A 22,212-nucleotide genomic window follows, 5' to 3' on the forward strand; every position below is an offset into this window, starting at 1 on the left:
ATGAAATTTCGGGCAAAGTATCGTTATAGATAGAGAGAGGAAGAGAGAAGCTCCTGGTAGTTTTAGAGAAATTTTGGGGGTGATAAAGAACCCACACGAACCCTAATCCTTTTAAACCCTGAATTGCTACTGCCGGTGGTTGGTCGTCGTCGCCGAAGATGCTTCCATTGGTGGTGGGTTTAATTTGTGAAAGTGGTGGTGGTTTGTGAAGGTGGATATCTGGAGGTGGTTTGTGAAAGTGGTGGTGGTGGTTGCAGGTTGTGGTGGGTTGTGAGGGTGGAAGAGGTGGTGGTGGCTGAGTTTTTTTAAAGGGAGAGAGAGATGGGGTGAAGAAGCAGAAGGATGGGGAGGGGTAGGGGTAGGAAATGGGACCGACTTGAATTTATTAATAATTATAATATATTTTTAGTTTTCTTAATTGTTCAGGGGCATTTATGTCATTTTACACATATTTAACTGAAAAATCTAACATGGGTTAGTGATAAGGACCACCAGGCATTCAGGCAAGCGTGCCTATGGGAAAAGTCGCTTGAGCTTGTCAACCATGTTGGGTATTATCATCTGGACGAGATGATAGCACAAGGATGCTTGCTTTAAGGTAACGTTCCGGCAGCACAGCCAGCCCGCAATTGCTAGTTCAAGCAGGTGGAATCTGCCTATAGGGGCGTTGCTTGCTTGCTGTGGAGTTGGGACACGCCCAATATCCATCATCGACCGATGTTGTTCCTGCATGGCCCCATAGGTATTCAGGCAAGCGTGCCTATGGGTAAAGTCGTTGGTGGTGGTGGTTGCAGGTTGTGGTGGGTTGTGAGGGTGGAAGAGGTGGGGGTGGCTGAGTTTTTTAAAGGGAGAGAGAGATGGGGTGAAGAAGCAGAAGGTGGGGGAGGGGTAGGGGTAGGAAATGGGACCGACTTGAATTTATTAATAATTATAATACATTTTTAGTTTTCTTAATTGTGCAGGGGCATTTATGTCATTTTACACATATTTAACTGAAAAATCTAACATGGGTTAGTGATAAGCACTACGTCAAAAATAGGCTACGACCACACCAAAAAAGTGTGGTCGTATGCCTTTCGCCACACCAATTTTTTTCCGGTCAAGTGTGACCAAAGGTCCAGTCATCATAGGTATCATACGGCCACATGCATTGTCTAGTGGCTAAAGGTATTAAAAATGTGGCTAAAGGGTATCAACATTTTTGTTGGAATCAAGCATGCCCTCCACTAAGTGTGGCTAAATGGTAGCAACAGCCACTTGAATTAAGTTTATGTGTGACAGTTTCTGTGATATAGTCACATGAATTTACCAAAGAAACTTGTTTTAGCCACATCGGTTAAATAAAAGTGTGGCAAAAAAGTTATAATCAAGCGTTCTGTCCATTAAGTGTGGCTAAAGGGTAGCAAATGCCACATGAATGTACTGTATATGTGGTTGTGTCTATTATATAGTCACATGTACTTTTTGTAAGTGTGGCTAAAAACTATTGTCCAATGGTTATGTATAGCCTTTGGTCACACATATTTTTTAATTATGGCTATTGTCTTACCTTTGGTAACACATATTTTTTTCTTTCATGACATGCTATCCTTCCGTCACACAAAATAACATTTGGTCACACATATTTTTTCTTCCATGACATTTGCTATCATTTCGTCACACAAAATAAAACAATGTAACAATGGTGTGGCTAATGGTTATATAGCCACTTGAAATTTTGTAACTTTAAGTGTGGCAATACTCTAACCTTTGGTCCCACATATTTTTTTCTTTCATGACATATGCTATCATTTTGTCACACAAAATATAACAAACTAAGAATTATGTAGCTAATGATTATGTATAGCCACATGAACTTGTAATTTTCAGCGTGACTTTTAATCTTTGGTCACATATTTTTTTTCTCCATGACATTTACCATCATTTAGTCACACAAAATAAAATAAAGTGATGATCATGTGGCTAGTGATTATGTATAGCCACCTAAAATTTTATAATTTTAAGTGTGCCTATTGTCTAACTTTCAGCCACACTTATTTTGTTTCCCATGACATCTGGTATCATTCCGTCACACAAAGAAAAATCAAAGTGGAGATGATGTGACTAATGGTTAATATAAAGCCACATGAAATTTTAGAATTTTAAGTGTGACTATGTCTTATCTTTGGTCACAGCTATTTTCATGTAATATCCATTTTATTTTCATTTTTTTGTTAAATAGAAAGAACATTATACATGAAAAAACTTAAAACCCAAATGATATTAATAATAACATACCAAAATTCATACATAAGTTCTCAATTAGAGTATTAAAGCTACAGAACTTCTAAACAAAAGATATCTAGAAATGATGTAGCAATTACAATGGAACCCGCATCACTCCTAGTAGCACTTACAACAACAAACCCACTTGCATTTATGAACCTCTACAATCTTCATGAGATATGACAGCATTGCGTTCATGGTCATCAAATAAGTGGGCGAAAAAGGTATTACATAGCCATTTGTGGAGTGTATAGACCATATGGAAACCCTTTGGCTTTGCAAAATCTGCACATTTACGTTGTTTAAGTTTCGGGATCAATCTCTAAACGTAGTTGTAATATGCTTCTTGTATATCACAAAACATAGTCTAGACTTTTTAGGCTTATCTGAATTAAATGTTTGCTCCTAACCTGGGGATCAAGCTCTAGAAAAAGTAAATCTACAGATCATTTTCTGGATGCAAGGTAGCAATTTAAGGTGAATCAGAAATTTTGGTTCATGCAAATGGCACATTTGGCATTTGCTCCCATCTTGGTCAACCACTTCCCTACTTGCTGGTGGTGCTCTTAGGGCTGAATCCCCTCTAGGAACTGCATTTAACATGAAATGAAAATATAATTAATTTATCAATATGTTTGATAATGGCATTCAATTCAAGATATAAAGACTTATGTGTGAAAAAATATGATCTTTAATGATCACCATAGCCATGCTATTACTAAATGATATGCATAGGCATTGAAGCATACAAATATTTTAAGGGAAATACAGGTACACAATAATTAGAGTTTCATCTTGAGAAGCATGGAGAATAGACTTTTTACTAAGTACTAAAAACACACAGATAGGTATATCACTCATGCTATAATAAGTCTGTGAACTATGTACTAGGGGTGAACAAAAATCATCCCAGAGTAACAAACTATAAAACCAAATCGAACAAAACATGGAAATTTAAAATTAGTCTAGGTTCTAAATTATTTTTCTTTTTATAGGTGTCGATTCAGGTTATCATTTTTCTTAGCGGGTTGAAAGCTACCCAAAGTGTACTATTAATTCATTACAAAAAAGGTTAGATTTAAATTGTAACAACTTTTTGTGATCATTTTAGTCTGTTGATCAGTTTCTTACAACTGTAACAACTTTGTTTTCCTAATACACATTAAGTGATATAATGCCAAAAGTATAACATCCAATTGTATACCAATAATTGCACATAAGTAACTAAGTATGTACTTTCATCAAAATGAACATGAACTCATCAGGAACATACCGCCAATCAAGACGAAGATTACAAACCAAAAAACTTGTTGGAATATCTCTTCCACGACTACAACAAACAAAGATAGAGCACAATGAAAAATAAAACAGTGTTCCATTCAGGCCCTACTTGAACCATGAATCAAAATAAAATAATAAAATATTGTTCCATTCTGGCCTTTGAAAGCTCGAGTCATATAGAATTCCATTTCGGCGGTCTTGACGGTCTTGATGATGATTTAAACTTGGTATTCTGCTTAGGTTCTTCGTTAAACATTTACAAAACAATAGATGAATGAATATACGCTTGAAATACTTTCTAAAAGTAATATAAATATAAGCCTACAATTTTGTGAGGTTAACATAAATAAACAGAACAAGATGCACACAAAATTTGGACCAGAGTACGCACACAAACTGAAGGAATGGTTTATTTCTTTGAAATTTAAACATAGGGCTAATGTCTTCAGGGGACCCCACAATAGTACAAACATCATTATGCAGATATAAATAACACAATGAAAACATAGTTATAATATGCATATATAACGGTGAGAAAATATGGAACATACTAGAGCATAGAAAAATTGAATTAATCATGTGCACATGTGAATACAAACAACTGCTTAATAATTGTAGAAAGTATTGCATATCAATTATATCTTGTACCCACAAAATATGATATCTTATCTGAGTCATTAGCCTATAAACAATATAATCTATACTAACTCCTTCAGATTATGAACAAACTAAAAACAATAAACCAACAGTGACTATTTCGGATGACCAAACTTTGAAATATCATCTTTCAGAGCTCTATCAGATGTTGACCATGACAAGCCACCAATGAAACAGTGGTATTCCACCTCATAAAAAGAGAGCATTAACAGCAAAAAAAGAAGCAAGTAAAACAAGAGGGAGAGCGAACCACAGTCATAGTCCCTCTTTAAAAACAAATACATCAAATAACCCCAAAAAAACTATGAATTCTTACGTGTAGGGGTTGACAATCTAAGCATCAGGTTTGTTGTAACGAGCGGCCAAATGCTTCTCAACAAGAACCAAACCAACATGCAATACCTTGACCAAGAGGACCTGAATCCTGATAACAACAAATAACTGTTTAAACTCAAAAAGATTTCATCATGATTGTGTAGTGTTTAAACGTATACGAGTACTAACCAGTGGTAACCTCAACACCAGGAGTTTCAAAATTCTCGGGAAGATCCGGAGTTTTGCTTCCCCGTTGAAAGAATTGTTTCAAGTCTTCTTCCTGATAAAAGATATGACAAGAGTATAACTAAAGGTCAAAAATTCCTGGGGATGCAAAGAAATGGGCACTTACTATGATGATTATAGCATTGTTCATGAAATTAGTGCACATAAACTTATGAGATTTAAGCAAAGAGAAATATTATTTATGTAAAAGCTCTGAATTTGTTCATCTTAATTCTGAGGTATCATTATTACTAACCATTATCAGGGATAATTACTACAAAATACAAGACGATATGCTTCAAAATAAGAGGATCAAACTAACCATATGGGTGAGTAAAACAATGTGTTGTAAAACAAGAAAAAACTTACAGCTTCTGGTTACCACATGACAGTATGAGTCATCAAACATATGATCTCTCTTATCCCACCATCATGGATAACCAGACAACCTGATAGAGTAAGATCACACACTAAGGTCCATGTTATGTGTCATTAAATTTAAACTGATGATATAATGTAATCAATGGAGCTAATGAATTCACCTAATAGAACATTGCAATCAGTATTAATTAAGTATGCTCGAACCGAGCCGAGCTTGAGCTCGAGCTTCATAAAAACCTAACGAGCCGAGCTCGAGCATGGTCGAGCTCCGGCTCGGCCCGGCTCGTTTACACCCATGGTGCTTACCAACTGCACTATACATTTCTAGCATCATGTAACTACATATTTCCAAAAAGGAAAACAACATGTTTTAACTCTTAACTCAATTTTTACATATTTCCATAGACAATTTATAATAGCCTTTTATTGCTTACATGGCACAAATATAAAATACAGAATGTGGACATAGATAGACTTGTTAAAAAATAGACATATGTAACCAAATTATATGTATTATGTTCTGTTTACTGTACTGGTACCCATTTTTCCCGGTTTTTTCGGTACTGAAAACCTTGTTTTACAACCATGATCATGCCCATAAATATTATAGAGAATATATTAGATAAAGTTTATTGAAGGTGAACCAAGTGCTTGTTTGTTCTCTTGAGTGTTTAAGCCTTTCTTTTTTTCTTTGAACAGCCAACAAAATTTCCATTATACTGACAAGGTGTTAGTGCCACCAAAATACAATGTTTACACCAGCTACAAACAGAAAATAGCTGAACAAAACTGCAAAAAAGCTCCAGAAAAATACATACATTACAGCCCCATTGCATTTATGTTAAACTCGCACCACTGGCTCCATTCCAAGCAGCGCCACTTCGCTCGATTTTTCAGCCATAAGAAGCCATAGTGCTTGAGTTCCTCAATCATTTTGACCCTGTTAGGCTGTACCATTTAAGTATCAGTGCTTGGATTGTTTTCTTCCACCTACTGGACCCGTTTGCAAAGGAATGGTAATTGAACAAGTTCAATCTGTCAAACAAAATGAAAGAGTGGAGCCTGCACCAATCCACCATGAACTGCCATACAATCTGAGCAAAACTGCAGGAGCCGAACACATGGTCTACAGTTTCATCTAAGTCCCCGCATAATGGGCACCTAACATCCTGGACAGCTATCCCTCTTCTTTGCAGCGCCACACGAGTTGGCAGTCTTCCCAAAAACAGGCGCCACTCAAGAAAATTGACCTTCAAGGGCATCTATTTCCGTTCATATAGTGACTCAGATATGCAGTGACATGCCGACTGTAGCAGATAACATACAGACTATTGGCTCAGGCAGCGTGAACCTTTGTAAACGATTTTCTTGTTTCCATAAGGAATGTTGATGAAATATATTACCAAAAGACGCAATTTGCAGATTACCCTTTTTAATACTCGAAAATGATTTTTACGTGTATCTTCTCGCCTTTCTGAGAGTAATAATAAATGGAAAACGGACTCACTTGTGACACAGGTAACATTGGTGACGTATATGCCCAAATGAACTTGTCATCTGCACATTCTTGTGCCGCAATGAAATCACAATTTAACTCTTTCCAAGATTTTGGATGACCCGTTTGGAATCGCATATCTCCAGATGAGCAGGTTGGGAAATCCAACTCAAACAGACCTGTGTATATGAATGTTAGTTAGATAGTAACTGTGCATAAAAAGAAATATAGAACATGACAGGTAAAAAACAAACCTTGAAATGGATGCAACTATATATCAGTTACAACACAAAATGCAGAAGTTAATTTATAAGGTGTTCCCGGATCATCACTTCCTTTACTTGACCAATAATAACCCCAACGGATGATTGACTTTTTCACAACCATAGTATTTGAAGATACATATCCGGATCCGGACCTCATCCTTAGGGACGGACCGGATCACATATGGACGAACACTTTAAAGGCCTTCGTACCCATATCGCCGAGGACGGACATCCGTTTAAGTGCGTCTGGATGAATGACGTCGTCTCAGTTGACCATTATAAATACCCAGTTCAAGTACATTGTCAAGTATGATTTTCTGAACCTTCGTCCTTACTTTCTCTCTCTATTTTCTCTCTCTACCAATACTTGTTAGGTCATATAAGACCGTTGGTACTTGCTTTAGATGGTTATGGATTGTTTTGGTTAAGTTTATTAGACTTTGTAAAGTCTAGGGGCTAATATTGTAATATTTTGATAGTGGCAAATCTGACTTGGTGTAGTTAAGATTCCAGCAAATTTATAAATTTGCTGGCAAGTCAGACACTATATATAGCTCATGCCTTGTAACAAACTGAAGCTTTTGGCTCTTGAATGAATATTGGTGTTGTTACTTTCTCTTGTTGATCTAGTGCTCAAATCTGATATCCAAGGTTGTTTATTGATATATCTTATTGTTTGGATTCAATACAACACTTGTTGTATTCATTAATCCATTAGCTTCCCTTCATCTTTGATCTTTCTTAACTTTTCATATCTCAAGCACCTAATCAATAGGTGTTATGGGTTAAAACAACCAACCACTGTGATCCGGATACGTTTTGGGATCTACAATTTGGTGTCAGAGCCTTAGTGCTCTTGGTTGTTGTGTTTTTGTTGAGATTTTTCATAGTTTTGAAGGTTTTTCAAAAGTTTCAAAGTTTTCAAATTTTTGGACCTCAAATGGATTGATTTGGTGTGTTTAATTGATAGGTTGTTGTTAATATATGATTAGGGAGTCATTTTGGACATTTTGATGTATCAAAACATGGTTTTTGAGCTGTATTTGGGTGATTAGAGGGTTTAAGTTCGTGTTAAACCCTCTGCTCAGCGAAGTTAGCTTGAAGTCAGCGAACAATTTTTGAACGCAGCGAAATTATTTTTGAAGCCAGCGAAATTATTTTGAAGCCAGCGAAATTATTTTGAAGCCAGCAAAATTATTTTGAATCCAGCGAAATTATTTTTGAAGCCAGCGAAATTATTTTGAAGCCAGCGAAATTATTTTGAAGCCAGCGAAATTACTTTGAAGCTAGCAAAATTATTTTGAATCCAGCGAAATTATTTTTGAAGCCAGCGAAATTATTTTGAAGTCAGCAAATTTAGTTTGAATCAGCAAATTTAACTTGAATATCGCAAAATTAACAGTTTCGCCGATCAAACACAAGCAAAATTGTTAATTACCAGCGAAATAGCGTCATTGACCCTGTAGCGAATTTATCGAAGGCGACTTCGAGGACAGTGATAAAGAACCACAACGTTTTTATCACGGTGATCAGCGAATTTAGCCAAACTAACGTGTTTGTTAATTGTCTCAGCGAAATTAGCTATCTTCACTCGTGCAGGATCCATCCTCTATCCGGCGAAGTTATTGCATTGGCGAAGTTATCGGCGAAATAGTTCTGCGAAATTATTCTCAGAATCATCTTCCAGCGAAATTATTGTCTGATCAGCTTTCTTAAGTCAAAAACAAGTCAAGATGTCGTTGAATCAACTAAGTCCAATTGCTCAAGCAGAACATGAGACCGGAACCACCACTAAACCACCAAAGTTGAAAGGAGCAGAAGATTTCGGTACTTGGAAGACTCGTATCCAGTCGTTCTTCGAATACACGCACTACAATCTGTGGCTCTCTGTCACCGCTAGACCCCACATTCCAACGGTTGTTCGAGGAGATGCGGTAGTTGCCAACAATGATGCAACTACCTTCACTGATGAAGACAAGGCCCTAATCCAACGGGACTGTCGTGCACATGCCGCCTTAACCATGGCTGTGTCAACTGATGACTGTAACATGTTTGAAAAATACAGAACAGCAAATGAACTCTGGCGCGCTTTGATCGAATATTACGAGGGAAACGAAGAGCTGATTGAGAGCAAAAGAATCATGGTTCAGAAGCAATACGACCTGTTTTGTGGAATTCGTGGAGAAAGCCTTTCCGATCATATCAGTCGCTTTCGAAATATGATAACCAAGATGAAGAAGGCAGGAAATCATATCACTAACCGTGCTGCCATAAAGAAGCTTTTGGACTCACTTACAAAGGAATGGAGCCTAAAGTGCATGATGATCAAAAGGGATTTCCTCAACAATCCAAATCCTGTCACTCTAACCGATTTGATCAACACTTTGAAGGATTTTGAAATGGATGTTAACAAACAAGAAATGAATACGACTGGTTACACCCCAAAGCCTGCTCAGACTTCTGCAGGATTGAAGAACGTGGCACTTCTTGCATCTGAAGGTGTCAGTCAACAAGCTTCAGACACAACTTACTTCAACGCTTCCACAAGCGCATCAAAGGCTCCACGGTCCAATGAAAAGACAGTTGTGCTCGGTGACACTCAAGCTAAAGAGAATGCTGAAGCAGAGGAACAAGTTCACAGAGCACTCATGGCAAAAATCTCGAGCGATTCTTTATCTTCATCGTCAAAACCTACCGAGAAACAGGCTACGGGAATCCCAAAAGGAGATGATGCTACCGACAAGGGTCTGAAGAGTATTCTCAATTTCTCCGAGCCTGAGAAAGACAAGAAGGTTGAAGAAGCTGTGAAGGCCACAGAGCAGGTTCAGAAAGAAACAACTTCTGTGAAGGAAGAGAAAGCGAAAGCCTCAGCTGTGGCCATGAAAACCGAATCCTCAAAAGAAAAGGCAGACAAGGATTTGGTAAATAGCATTCCACATAACTTTAAAGTAAAGTTATGCACACCAGCATGCGTTGATGTCGTGGCACATTACAAGTCTCTAAATCTAGAATTTGAGAGACAAAAAGACAACGCTTTAAAATTTAACAAAGAGCTTAAACAGAACGAGGCCGCATATCAGAGAAAGTTGAATTTAACTTTAGCTGAAATGCAAACTCTAAAAGAATTTGTGTTTAGAAAAGATTTTATCATTAACGATCTCACAGATAGACTAGAAAAGGCTTTAAACGAAAAGAACAAGTTGCAAATCGTCATAGACAAATGGAATGTCAGTCAAAAGGCCTTTACTGACATCAAAAACTGCCAACGACCAACGTATGTGAAAGACGGGATCGGGTATAAGGACAGGCAAGGAAATGAAAGAAAACTCTTCTTTCCACCATATAGCAAAAACTATGTGCCTATGCCAACTCCTCATCCCGAAAACGATCTAATTGATGAAAAGGCCTCTGTAGAACAAAACGAATCTTGTGAAAATAAAACAACCGCTAACTTTTCTAAAAGTAATGCAGATCCAATTGTGTGTAAAGAAGATGTGTGCGATGAGGATGTAGACTGTGGTGGTTCAAAAATAGGAATAGGTTATTCAGGCGACAGTTATTCCACTGTTAACTGGTTCGCCTGGAACTGTTCTAAGAAAAACAATATTCGGGATGACTGTAATGGCCGTGTGCCTAAATTTAAATCTTCGGATGACTGTAAGGGCCATGTGCCTACATTTGAGACCCGTGATCGTGAACATGTTATGTCTGAATGTCATGATTTAAATTCTGCTTTTTGTAATGATAAAATTGTTTGTGAATCTCCTGTATTTATGCCAGAATTGAAAAAGAATAGCTTTGGAAAATTCCTCACAGAGGAAGTTCCAGAATTTGTTCCATTTAGAACAGGTATGACAGAGTCAGAAAAGAAAATCATTGAAGATCACTGCAATGAAGACTCAAGCGGTGCTGCCTCAGAAGAGGAAAAGGAGACTTCAAGTCCTAAGGATGAGCAAAAATCAGAAACATCAAGCGAAGGTCGAACAACAGATGGTGAAAGCCCTGAATTTTCAAGTGAAGAAACCTCGAAAACCACAAGTGAAGATCAAACAACAAATGATGAAAGCTCCGAAGGCTCAAGTGTTGAAACAATTGAAGACCAAGATTCAGAAAGTTCAGGCGAAGATCAAAGCTGCAATGATTCAAGTTACGAAGCAAGTGAAGAGCAAAACTCAAGTGAATACCAAACGTCTGAAAATTCATCCGATTCCGACAGTGATGAAGAATGCTCAGAAGATGAAAGCAGAGTTGACAAGAAAATGAAGAAAGCCGAGAGTTCAAGATACACCGCATCAAAAGATTCTTCAAAAAGCTCAAGACACTCATCACTTACATCATCTTCTAACACCAAAAAGCCCAGACGTAAACGATGTTTTCGCTGTGATCATTTAGGACATACAGCGAAACATTGTAAAACCAAGAATTTTTCTAAACTAGAATATGATTTTGTTAAAGATTTCACAAATCAGCTTGATTTTCTTAAGAAATCTGTTAAAAATCTGGTTAATTCAACAACTTATTTTTGGAAGCAAAAAGAGGACATCGTGGGTCAAAACCATGATAGATCCAAAGTGAAACAAATCTGGGTTCCCAAATCAAACTGATTTGTGTATATACTTGTATTTCAAAATAAACTCCAGAAATGGATTCGAATGCTCATGAAATATATCTGGCATGTCGACAGCGGATGGTCAAGACACAAGACAGGCTTAAAGGAACTTCTGAAGAATTTTTGTTTTATTGATGGTGATTACGTGTCATTCACTGGAGATTAAAAGGGAGGGAAGATCGTTGGAATAGGAGATGCTGTATCTGAAGCACTTACTTTGGAAAATGTCAACTATGTTCCAGAATTGTGCTACAATCTCATGAGCGTATCACAAGTCATTGATAAAGGAATAGCGGTGCTTTTCAACGACATGGAATGTTTGTTTCTCAAGCCTGAATATGTCGTTCCTGCAGAAATGATCATGCTCACTGTTACATGATAAAACAACACATACGTGCTCGACATGAAAAATGCTAAGACAAATGATAAAACCCGATTCAACCAGCTGGTAACCTGGTTGGAAATGGTTGATTTCCTTGAGTGGAAATGAATCTTGTGATCCAAAATCATTTGTAAATACTCTATCTTTTGTCTATATTAAAAAAAACGTTTGTTGAAAGAAAAACAAGTATCGTGAAGCGTCGCCCACCAAAAAGATTTTCTAACTTTTAAAATTTTATTTTCAGGCAACGGACTTTCGAAAATAAAGATTTTAGGGGGGGGGGGGTATTCCAGAAAATCCAATATTAGATGCTTGTGTCTGACTCCTGTTAGAAGAAATGATAGAAAATTGCTAACACTTTGTCATTTCTTGCAAAACAGAAAACAAAAAGAAATCGGGGTACCAAGCAACGACGTATCGGTAGATTCAGCAACACCGACGAGTAAACTGCTGTTAGGGAGCAAAACATAATGTCTACATAAGAATTCTGGCTTTTCTCAGGCATTACGCATCTCAGTGGGTAACACGTTGCGGCATATGGCTTAATGGTCTTGAATCTTGCGTTGACAGATTGCCAAAGTCTGAGATTTCGGGTCTTTATATTGGTATTTCATTCGGAGGATATCATAGTTGTTCTTCTGCTGCATCCAGATACATGCTGACCTAGACGCTATGATATTCTCTTAATAATAAGTGCCTTAAAAAAAAAAGCCAAACCCTTTCTAATAAGTGCCATTTTTGGCCAAAACCTATAATAAGCGCCATCTTTGGCCAAAATCCTCAGACAGATTAGTTTGGTAACTCTGCTGTACGGTGGTACTGACCTGTTCACCAAACTATCTGTCCTAGTCCTCGATAACTCTTGGGATCTCTGTTGTACGAAAGTACAGACCTGATCTCTGTTCTATCGTTGAAGAGAATGAAACCAATATACTCACCTGTTATGAGGAATCTTTGTGCATACCTTGATCGCGGGGGTATGTCCTGATGTGGGATTCACGGGGGCGTAATGATTCTATTCTCAATAGCTTGTGTGGGGGCCATCGAAGACTTGTCAATATTACCAAAAACATGATAAAAGCGCTCTCCAAAGGCATGTTGAAAGAAGGATGCATGGATTTAAGCGGACAAACATACTGGCAGTTTTTCTTGTCCCCTGGTTAATTATAATAATAATAATTATAAATAAGAATTTGGAAAGTGTTGGCAATATGATCTTCTGCAGGTAAGTCGACGAGCGTCGAACGTCCGCATCAAATGGAACCCCTCCCCTGAGCTGAAAATTCGAAGTTCGGTGTCAGAATGGCCCAAACTTTCTCTGGTTTATAAATATTTCATAAGTTATGCTATTTTAAACAAAAAAAATGGGCATGTTTTTCGAGAAAGTTTGAAATTTGTATCTGACCGGCGTAATTGTCTAAATGTCAAAAATATGTAGTGTTCTTACCTGCATATTTGATTGCGCCTTTGTAAATATTTTTACTTCTTTTATTACTACTTCTACCCTCTGCAAATACACATTATAGCACTTTGCAATCCAGATCTTACTTAGCTCGTTTGTATGTTTCAGAATACAAGAACTGTTAGAAACGAGATCAAGAGAAACGGAATGATGCAGGATTGAAGATATATTCTGCAAATGTTTTATTTGAAGTTTCTCACACTAAAACGAAGAACAGGATATTGAAGAAGATCCCCAACAGGTTGCATAAAGCAGATACAAGCGAAAGAAAAGGCGGGGTGATTCGGTGCTACAAGCTGATCTTGAGATGCCAACTTTACCCGCGAAGGGATACGCGTGAGCTGTGAGAAAGGTGAGAGAAAGAAAGACTGAGATGATGGAGATGTTATTCAAAAATTGAAGAAAAGAAAGAGTGTGACAAAGCTCGAGAGAAGAAAGAAGTTATCATCAATCGCTTGCTTCAAAAGACAAGCTTCTTTCATTAGAATCAGAATTCCGAGAAATTAAATCTCCAATGTCATCCACATACAATGTCACATTGAAGGATGCAAGTGAAGTTGATAACAAGCAAACTCCATCACAGCACATCATGGGAAAAGACGCAACAAATCCTGTCACCAGAGTCAAGGAATGAAGACGCTCAAGTACGCAACGGTCTAGGGGGAATATTGTTAGACCATTTTGAGACCGTAGGTACTTGAGTCGATTAGGGTCTAAAACGCTAAACAAGAATGAAGAACGATCAAGTACGCAATGGTCTATGGGGAATATTGTTAGGTCATATGAGACCGTTGGTACTTGCTTTAGATGGTTATGGATTGTTTTGGTTAAGTTTATTAGACTTTGTAAAGTCTAGGGGCTAATATTGTAATAGTTTGATGGTGGCAAATCTGACTTGGTGTAGTTAAGATTCCAGCAAATTTATAAATTTGCTGGCAAGTCAGACACTATATATAGCTCATGCCTTGTAACAAACTGAAGCTTTTGGCTCTTGAATGAATATTGGTGTTGTTACTTTCTCTTGTTGATCTAGTGCTCAAATCTGATATCCAAGGTTGTTTATTGATATATCTTATTGTTTGGATTCAATACAACACTTGTTGTATTCATTAATCCATTAGCTTCCCTTCATCTTTGATCTTTCTTAACTTTTCATATCTCAAGCACCTAATCAATAGGTGTTATGGGTTAAAACAACCAACCACTGTGATCCGGATACGTTTTGGGATCTACAATACTTATCCTCACGCCAGAGGGTGGTCGCAGAGGGGCCCTCCCATCTCTGCGACGAGCCTAACGGTTTATTGTTTTGCAGGTGAAGGTTCTAATCTCCTACAAGATCCAAACCCCCATTTGCAGGCTCCGGCCTTGTTCGATTTTTGGATCTTCAGTATTATTGATGCTTTCTTCTGGGTAGTCACTGGTGCTCAAGGCACTCACAGGTAGGGCTGTAAACGAACTGAACCTTCAGCGAACAGTTCGTGAACCGTTCGGCGGAAAGTTCGTTTATGTTGTTCGTTCGTTTAATAATTGAACGAACATGAACAGGAAATTTCATTCGATTAGTTAAATGAACGAACACGAACAAAGGTCTCGTTCGTTCAATTGTGTTCGTGAACGTTCGGTAAGGTGTTCATGAACGGTTGTTCATTTACAATCATTCATGTCCTTTTGTTTATGTTGTTCATGAATGATTTTTTACATTTATTTATTTTATTTAAACATTTATATTCTTTAATTTAACACCCTAACAATATTCTCACCTTGTTTTTGCATCGTTCCCATTCTTCCTCATTATTCACATCAATAAATACACTGACATTTGTTCTATTATTAGTTATTTAAGCACTAGCGCTGCTCCTTTGGCCATACATTTCTAGCATCCACCGTCTACGTTGATTTTATGTGTGTTCGTGAACCGTTCGTGAACACGTTCATATCCTTAATGAACGAACACGAACATAAAATCTCGTTCGGTAAGTGTTCATGAACCGTTCGTGAACACATTATTTCCTTAACGAACGAACATGAATAAAGCCTTGTTCGTGTTTGTTCGGTTCGTTTACAGCCCTACTCACAGGACTAGCAACACAATAATTTAGTTGAAATGTTGTGATGGCTCGGAAAAGGGAAACATAGGCTCGGTGATCTCTCTTAGTCACACCTGAGTTGTCATGGCTCGGTTCAGCTACACGAGTAATGCTAGCAAGCCGAGGACATGTTCTCATACAGAGCTGCTTCCTAAGTCCGTTAGAGACCACTGCAGCCAACAAATATATTTCATACAGGAAAGTTAAACAAGTAACACAACATTAACGGTATGAGTATAGAAAGTGTAATACACACCAAATTCTCAGCAATTTCCATGAAGAAAACATAATAACGTTCATAAACATCATCCAATTAATAAGATAAATGGCCTCATTATCTACATACCTCACAATCATACTAAAATTCTACTTAAAAATCCTTCCAACACTCTCAAACCTACTTGATCAAATTGGGCATGCACTCACCGATTCAAACGCACCGGTTACCGCCGCCCATATATACCTGTTTCAGCCGCTTCTTGCCATAAATTGGCACTTACGGCCGCCGACCGAAGCCCTCGGTGTGTACCGCAGTACATCTCCTGTTGCCGCCTTCATCAGCGGATATTACCCCAAATCGGTTCCCAGTCTAGCCCCTAACTCACCACTAGACGACACGATCTACCTTTGGAATACACGACAGATGCTCAAAACGAAATACACGAACCTCGCTTCCACACTCGTTGCCGCCTCAACACCGGAACAATGGCTACATATGGCTTGCACTTCCGTTGAGTTTTTCTTCATAAACATTCGGCGGACCAATCACGGTAGTTCTTTTCCATTGTTTTATTGTCAGTTGGTGATAAGGAAGTCTGGGGGTTTAGAGATGATTTAGATGGTGAAGGGCGGTGAAGAACATTCACCAAGGAAAATCAAACATAAAATGTTTTAGCAACATATCCGTGACCATTGATTTCTTATAGTCACACATAAAATGTTTAATTGTGACCATAGACTCCTAGTAGTCACATGTTTTTTGTTTTGCAATGACAATTGATTACTTTTAGCCACACATAAAAATTTTAACCGTGACTATAAAATACACATAGTTACTAGTTTTGTTTCTTTTACTAAGTGGCTACCAAACACTATTCTTTAGTCACACAAACTAATATAAGTGGCTATATGTGTTAGCTTTTAGCCATATTATTAAAAAAATACCATGACAGTTGGTTACATTTGGCCACACTTTCTGACCGTGGCCATAAAATGTCACATTTTTATGTAAAAGTGTGGCTAAAGGTTTCGAAAAGAAGTGTTTTTGGTCACATAAATAAAAAAATCAAACAAATACCATAGCGGTTGGTCATATTTTGCCACATTTTCAAGTGTGACTTGTCACCTTTTTTTTAAAGTGTGGCTAAAAGTTTTAAATTTTTATACAATGGTCACATAAATAAATAAAATGAGTGGCTAAAAGTAGACTAGAATGTTTTGAAATGTCATTAATGACCTTTAGCCACACATTTATTTGAAAATGTGGCAAGGCGGTTTTTGAAAAGGTGTGGCCGTAGGTCACATTTGACGTAGTGAAGGACCACCCAAGTGCAAAAATTACAACTACTGGGACCAACTTCGTAATTTACCACTAGAACCAAGTCTGCTATATTTACAAACCACAGAAAGCAAAGAGGCATTTAACTCTTACATGTATGACTAATTTAATCCATATGTACTCAAAATTATTATCCCCGAAAAGATAAAGGTGTATGATCCATTCTTTTTACATTTGAGTGAAATCAAAGGTTATTTTTGAATAAGTTATTAGAATTTCGAATTTGCATGATTTTTTTTTTCTAATACACAACTTGTAGAATATAATTGATTAATAGTTACTCGAAAGATATCAGGCGAGTTTTATGTCAATATACCCAACTGGTTTTTTAATAAACTAATGAGTATATCCGATATACAACAGCTAATTATACCCGATGCACACAAACAAGTAGGCCCAGATTAAGAATAATCTTGAGTTAACTGCCATTTTCGTCCCTGTGGTTTGGTCACTTTGGCCATTTCAGTCCATTTTTCAAAAATGCGCCATTTTCGTCCCCCATGTTCTGGAAAGGTGCCATTTCAGTCCAAAAATCATAACCCAGTTAAGTCAGTTAGTAAATAAGGACTGATTGTGTAAATTTGTAACATAAAGGACCATTTAAGTAAATATTAAACACCACCACCACTAGCCCTGCCACCACCACCACTCCGCTGCGACCACCACCACCGCCACCACCACCGCCACCACCACCACCACAGCCCTGCCACCACCACCATTCCGCTGCCACCACCGCCACCGCCACCACAGCCCTGCCACCACCCCACCACAGCCCTGCCACCACCACCACCACAGCCCTGCCACCACCACCACCACAGCCCTGCCACCACCGCCACAGCCCTGCCACCACCGCCACCACAGCCCTGCCACCACCACCACTCCGCTGCCACCACCACTCTCACAGATGTCAACAGTGTCATCTCCCCCAAATCGGTCAACAGAAGGTCAAACAGGAAAGTCAATGGCTCAAATTAACGACCAAAATCAGGTTATATTCCAATTAACCTGGTGCAAACATTGTACAAGTATAAACGAATGAACCGGAACAAGAAAAACGAACCGTTAACGGTTGGAACGACGTGTTGACTGATTCCGGCCACTGTGAAGATTCCGGCGAAGTTGCAGGTTCGGTTCCGGCTAAAATCGATGTGTTTGAGCATTGTGATGGGTGTAAAATGTTTGTGGGGATCTAAGGAACTTCAGATGTCTGTTCAATTCGACCCAGATCGACAGAAGCAGAGAGTGTGTGGTGGTGGTGGTGATGGCAGTGGTGGTGGTGGCAGCGGAGTGGTGGTGGTGGCAGGGCTGTGGTAGCCGTTATGAATCTGAAGTGTTTCCGGAATCTGCAACTTCATGTATCCGTCATCGAAACTTGCAACTTCACTTCTCCGTTATCTTACCATCATCTCCGTTCACCTCCATCTTCCGTTTTGAAACCTCCATCTTCACCATTTCAATTCTTTCAGTCATGGTTGCAGGTCGGGTTATGTACGGAATGGTGGTTCGAAGAACTGTTGATGATGATCAACGTGATGATTGACGATGATGATGAACTCTTGATCGCACAAGCCAAAGATAATCGCACAAGATCCCGTAGTCGCAGTGGTGGCGGTGGTGGCAGTGGCTGTGGTGGCGGTGGTGGTGGTGGTGGCAGTGGCTGTGGTGGCGGTGGTGGCTGTGGTGGCGGTGGTGGCGGTGTGGCTGTGGTGGCGGTGGTGGCGGTGGTGGTGGTGGTGGCAGCGGAGTGATGGTGGTGGCAGGGCTAGTGGTGGTGGTGTTACAAATTTACACAATCAGTCCTTTATGTTACAAATTTACACAATCAGTCCTTATTTACTAACTGACTTAACTGGGTTATGATTTTTGGACTGAAATGGCACCTTTCCAGAACGTGGGGGACGAAAATGACGCATTTTTGAAAAATGGACTGAAATGGCCAAAGTGACCAAACCACAGGGACGAAAATGACAGTTAACTTAATAATCTTTTATAATACTAGTTTTGGTATGTTTTGTTTGTTAATGAAAATTTTGCATTAAATTTAAAATCTTTTATAATACGAGTTTTGGTATCTTTTATAATAGCGGCGCTGTGGGACGCTATGCCCTGTTTTGCCTTGCCTTGTGATGACGCCCCACTATGGACGCTCTTACACTATTTTCAAAATCCAAATTCTAATCAATAAATAGTTAACATTGAAAGATTAAATTTAAATTTTAGTATTAATGCAACAATAAAGTTGTTGACTTTAATTTTTGTTAGTATTATATTGTAGTATAAATATCAAAATAAGAATTAAGAAACAATTGTTAAGTCATTTAAATTTTAAGTTACAATCTTTGATAATAATTGATATACTCTAAAATGGAAATTCAATTTCGTATTATATTGTAGATCATTTTCTAACTACATTTGAATTCTTACAATATTTTTAAATTTCAAATTGTAACCAATAAATAACGTAATAATTAAACATTAGATATGAAATAGAATGTTAATTCAATAGTTTGTGGTTATATCCAAGCGTCGGAGTTTTTGCTTCGCCGGAATATTGTGAAGGGTCCCGGTGAAGTCGTCGATCGATCCGGTTGTACCGTTCTCCCTATCTCGGCTGGCAATCCTTCCCTCGTGTTTGAGTCGAATTCTCTTCTCCTTTCTTGCTGGTGCACGTTCTCCTATTTCTCCTTTCCCACAGAGTTTTTCTCAGCTTCCCGGAGGGCTTAGTGGGTCTGATACTGGTCGCGGCTATCTGAGTATAGTTAAGCTAGACTGGTTCGAATCCCATTAACACCTCTATCGGCTGTGGTAACTCTGCTCTTTTGTTTTCTTGGAGAAGTAGTTGGTTATGGCTCGCGGGGGCAATCGAGGTAACCCTGGTAAGGGCCGCAATGGTTGGCCTCCTAAAGATGACGGTTGGAATACAGTTCTTAGCAAGAAACAAGTCAGGCAGGAGAAAAGTTTTGCTAAGAGAGAACTCCGGCTTCGTAATGCGACCTCGTTCTTCATTTCTAACCTGCCTGACTCTTGCACTCGTTCCACTTTATGGTCGGCTTTTGGTCATCTGGAAAATCTGGAGGATGTCTTCGTGCCATTTAAGAAGGATAGAGCAGGTAATAAATTTGGTTTCTTAAAGTTGTCAAATGTTAGTGACCCCGCCGGCTGGATTGAGGATCTCAAGCAAGTTCGTATTGAAGGAGCAGTGATCGACGTTAATTTAGCCAAGTTCGATAGAGACGGTTCCAAGATTGAAGCGCACTCCTCGGGAGTAAGAGTGTCGGTGTTTGACAGACTTAACTCGGGTCCGGTTAAGACAAAGGAGGCCAGGGGCACCGGGACGGGCTCCTTTAACAACAGAGATCACAGGTCATATAGCTCAGTGGTGAACGCAAATAGCCAGAAACATCGCATCGAATTACCTCCGATGAATTCCGATACAAAAAAAAGGTGGGAATTTAAGTCGTTGATTGGAGAAGTCAAGGATATTGATATCCTAAATAATCTCAAGGAACATTTATCGGGTCTTATGGAAGCTGGTATTGAGCTAAGATACTTAGGAGGCCTCAAGGTTCTGCTTTGTTTTAGTAGTGCTGAGGAAGCGGAAGAGTTTCGTGTTCACAGATCAGAGGAGTGGGAGCAGTGGTTTTCAAGGTTATACATTTGGGATGGTACTCCTCCGATATTCGAGAGGGTAGCATGGGTTAAAGTTTTAGGAGTCCCTGTTTCCCTTTGGGACAGGCAAGTCTTTAATAATATTGGGGAAAGATGCGGCAGATTAATCGTGAAATCAGAAGTAGAGGCCATCGATGGAAATATGGCAGAAGAGAGATTGGCTATTATCGTTCACACTGGGAAGAGAGTCGCTGAAGAATTTACCGTCTTTTGGAAAAACCAGCCGGTTCAAGTATGGGTAGAGGAGATTTCGGGGAAGTGGGTTCCGTCATTTCTGGAGCCTACGGAATCGGACGGGGAGTCTCTCGGATTTCAGTCGGAATTTGAGGAGTCTCCGGTGGTAGGTGCCGGAGAGTTGAAGGGGTGCATGGACGGCTCCTTTTGCATGGGTAATAATGTTGACGTTCCATCTCCCAATGTCTTGGAAAATGTTTCTAAGTGGGCGGCTAGTGGGGGACAGAACTGTCAGGATGAAGGTTCCCCAGAGGTGAGAGAAGGTGATGGGCCTGAGTTAAGATTGGATAATGAGGGAAGCCCAGATAGGGTGTCCACGCCATCTTCCCCAAGGCCCAGCTTTATAACAATCAGGCCCAAAAGGGTGGGAGAGTCCAGGTTAAAGGCCCGTCATATTAATGTTCCAGATCTCAATAAGGAGGCAGAGTTTTCAAACAACTCCGACCCTTTCAATATCAACGAAATATTCCGGCTGGAAAAAGAAGGGGGTTTTCTTGATGATCGGAGGAATGCTGACATTCCGGATTCAGGAGCAGTTACCCGAAATATCTCGGTGGATGCTCAGAACAGGAGGACTTCTGTTGAGGGATTGGCCGAAGGTAGCTCTTCCGGGGATCCTGTCTTGTCGACAAATTTGAACAAGGGAAGTCAGATCGAAGATGAGACCATAAGACAATACGAGAATGAAGTGATTCAGACCTTAGAGTTGGGTGCTCGTCTGGGCATTGGTGTAGAGGGTTTTGAAAATCATGTCAGGAAACTGGTTAGTGGGGAAATGGACGCTAGCGCTGCTCAATGAATTTTATCTCGATTAATTTAAATGGGATTTCCGACTCTCGGAAAGGTCTTTGGGTGAAAAATCTCAAAAGTGGTGTCAAGGCTGATTTTATCGGTATTCAAGAATCTCACCAAGGAGGAATCGATGATCTGGTGGCCCGCAAATTCTGGGATAATTCTAATCTTGAAGTTGTGTCGGTGGATGCAGTAGGCAGATCGGGTGGGCTGGTCTCCTTTTGGAACCCGGACGTCTTCTCGGTTGATTCGGTGGTTAAGAGTCAGAAATTTCTTCTAACTTCAGGAGTTATTTCGGGAGCGGTGGTCGATCGAATTAATATTCTCAATTTACACGCTCCTAATGAGATTGGGAGGAGAAGAATTTTTTGGGATGAGATTTCGGGTCTGATTTCAGCTCACAGTGGTTTGTGGGTTTTGTTAGGAGACTTCAACGAGGTGCGTTCGGAAGATGAAAGGGTGAACTCTCGGTTCGATCGCGGATCTAGCGACGCTTTTAACGGCTTTATCTCAAGCACTGGGCTTCTTGAA

The 22,212-nt window shown here is 39.2% G+C and overlaps 1 protein-coding gene across 1 annotated transcript; it reads right to left on the reverse strand.

The window, feature by feature from the left end:
• Window positions 1-6,396: 6,396 nt before the first annotated feature.
• LOC110870257 (F-box protein At4g00755-like) lies at window positions 6,397-15,650 on the reverse strand (the record flags this gene model as incomplete). The annotated part of the gene is made up of 4 exons (XM_022119450.2): window positions 6,397-6,798; window positions 6,874-6,889; window positions 8,780-8,926; window positions 15,417-15,650. Coding segments are annotated over 4 exons (639 nt in total), but the record flags the coding sequence as incomplete, so codon positions are not given.
• Between the last annotated feature and the right edge of the window lie 6,562 nt (window positions 15,651-22,212).

The sequence above is a fragment of the Helianthus annuus genome, chromosome 1 (genome assembly GCF_002127325.2).
Source record: "Helianthus annuus cultivar XRQ/B chromosome 1, HanXRQr2.0-SUNRISE, whole genome shotgun sequence".
NCBI lineage: Eukaryota > Viridiplantae > Streptophyta > Magnoliopsida > Asterales > Asteraceae > Helianthus > Helianthus annuus.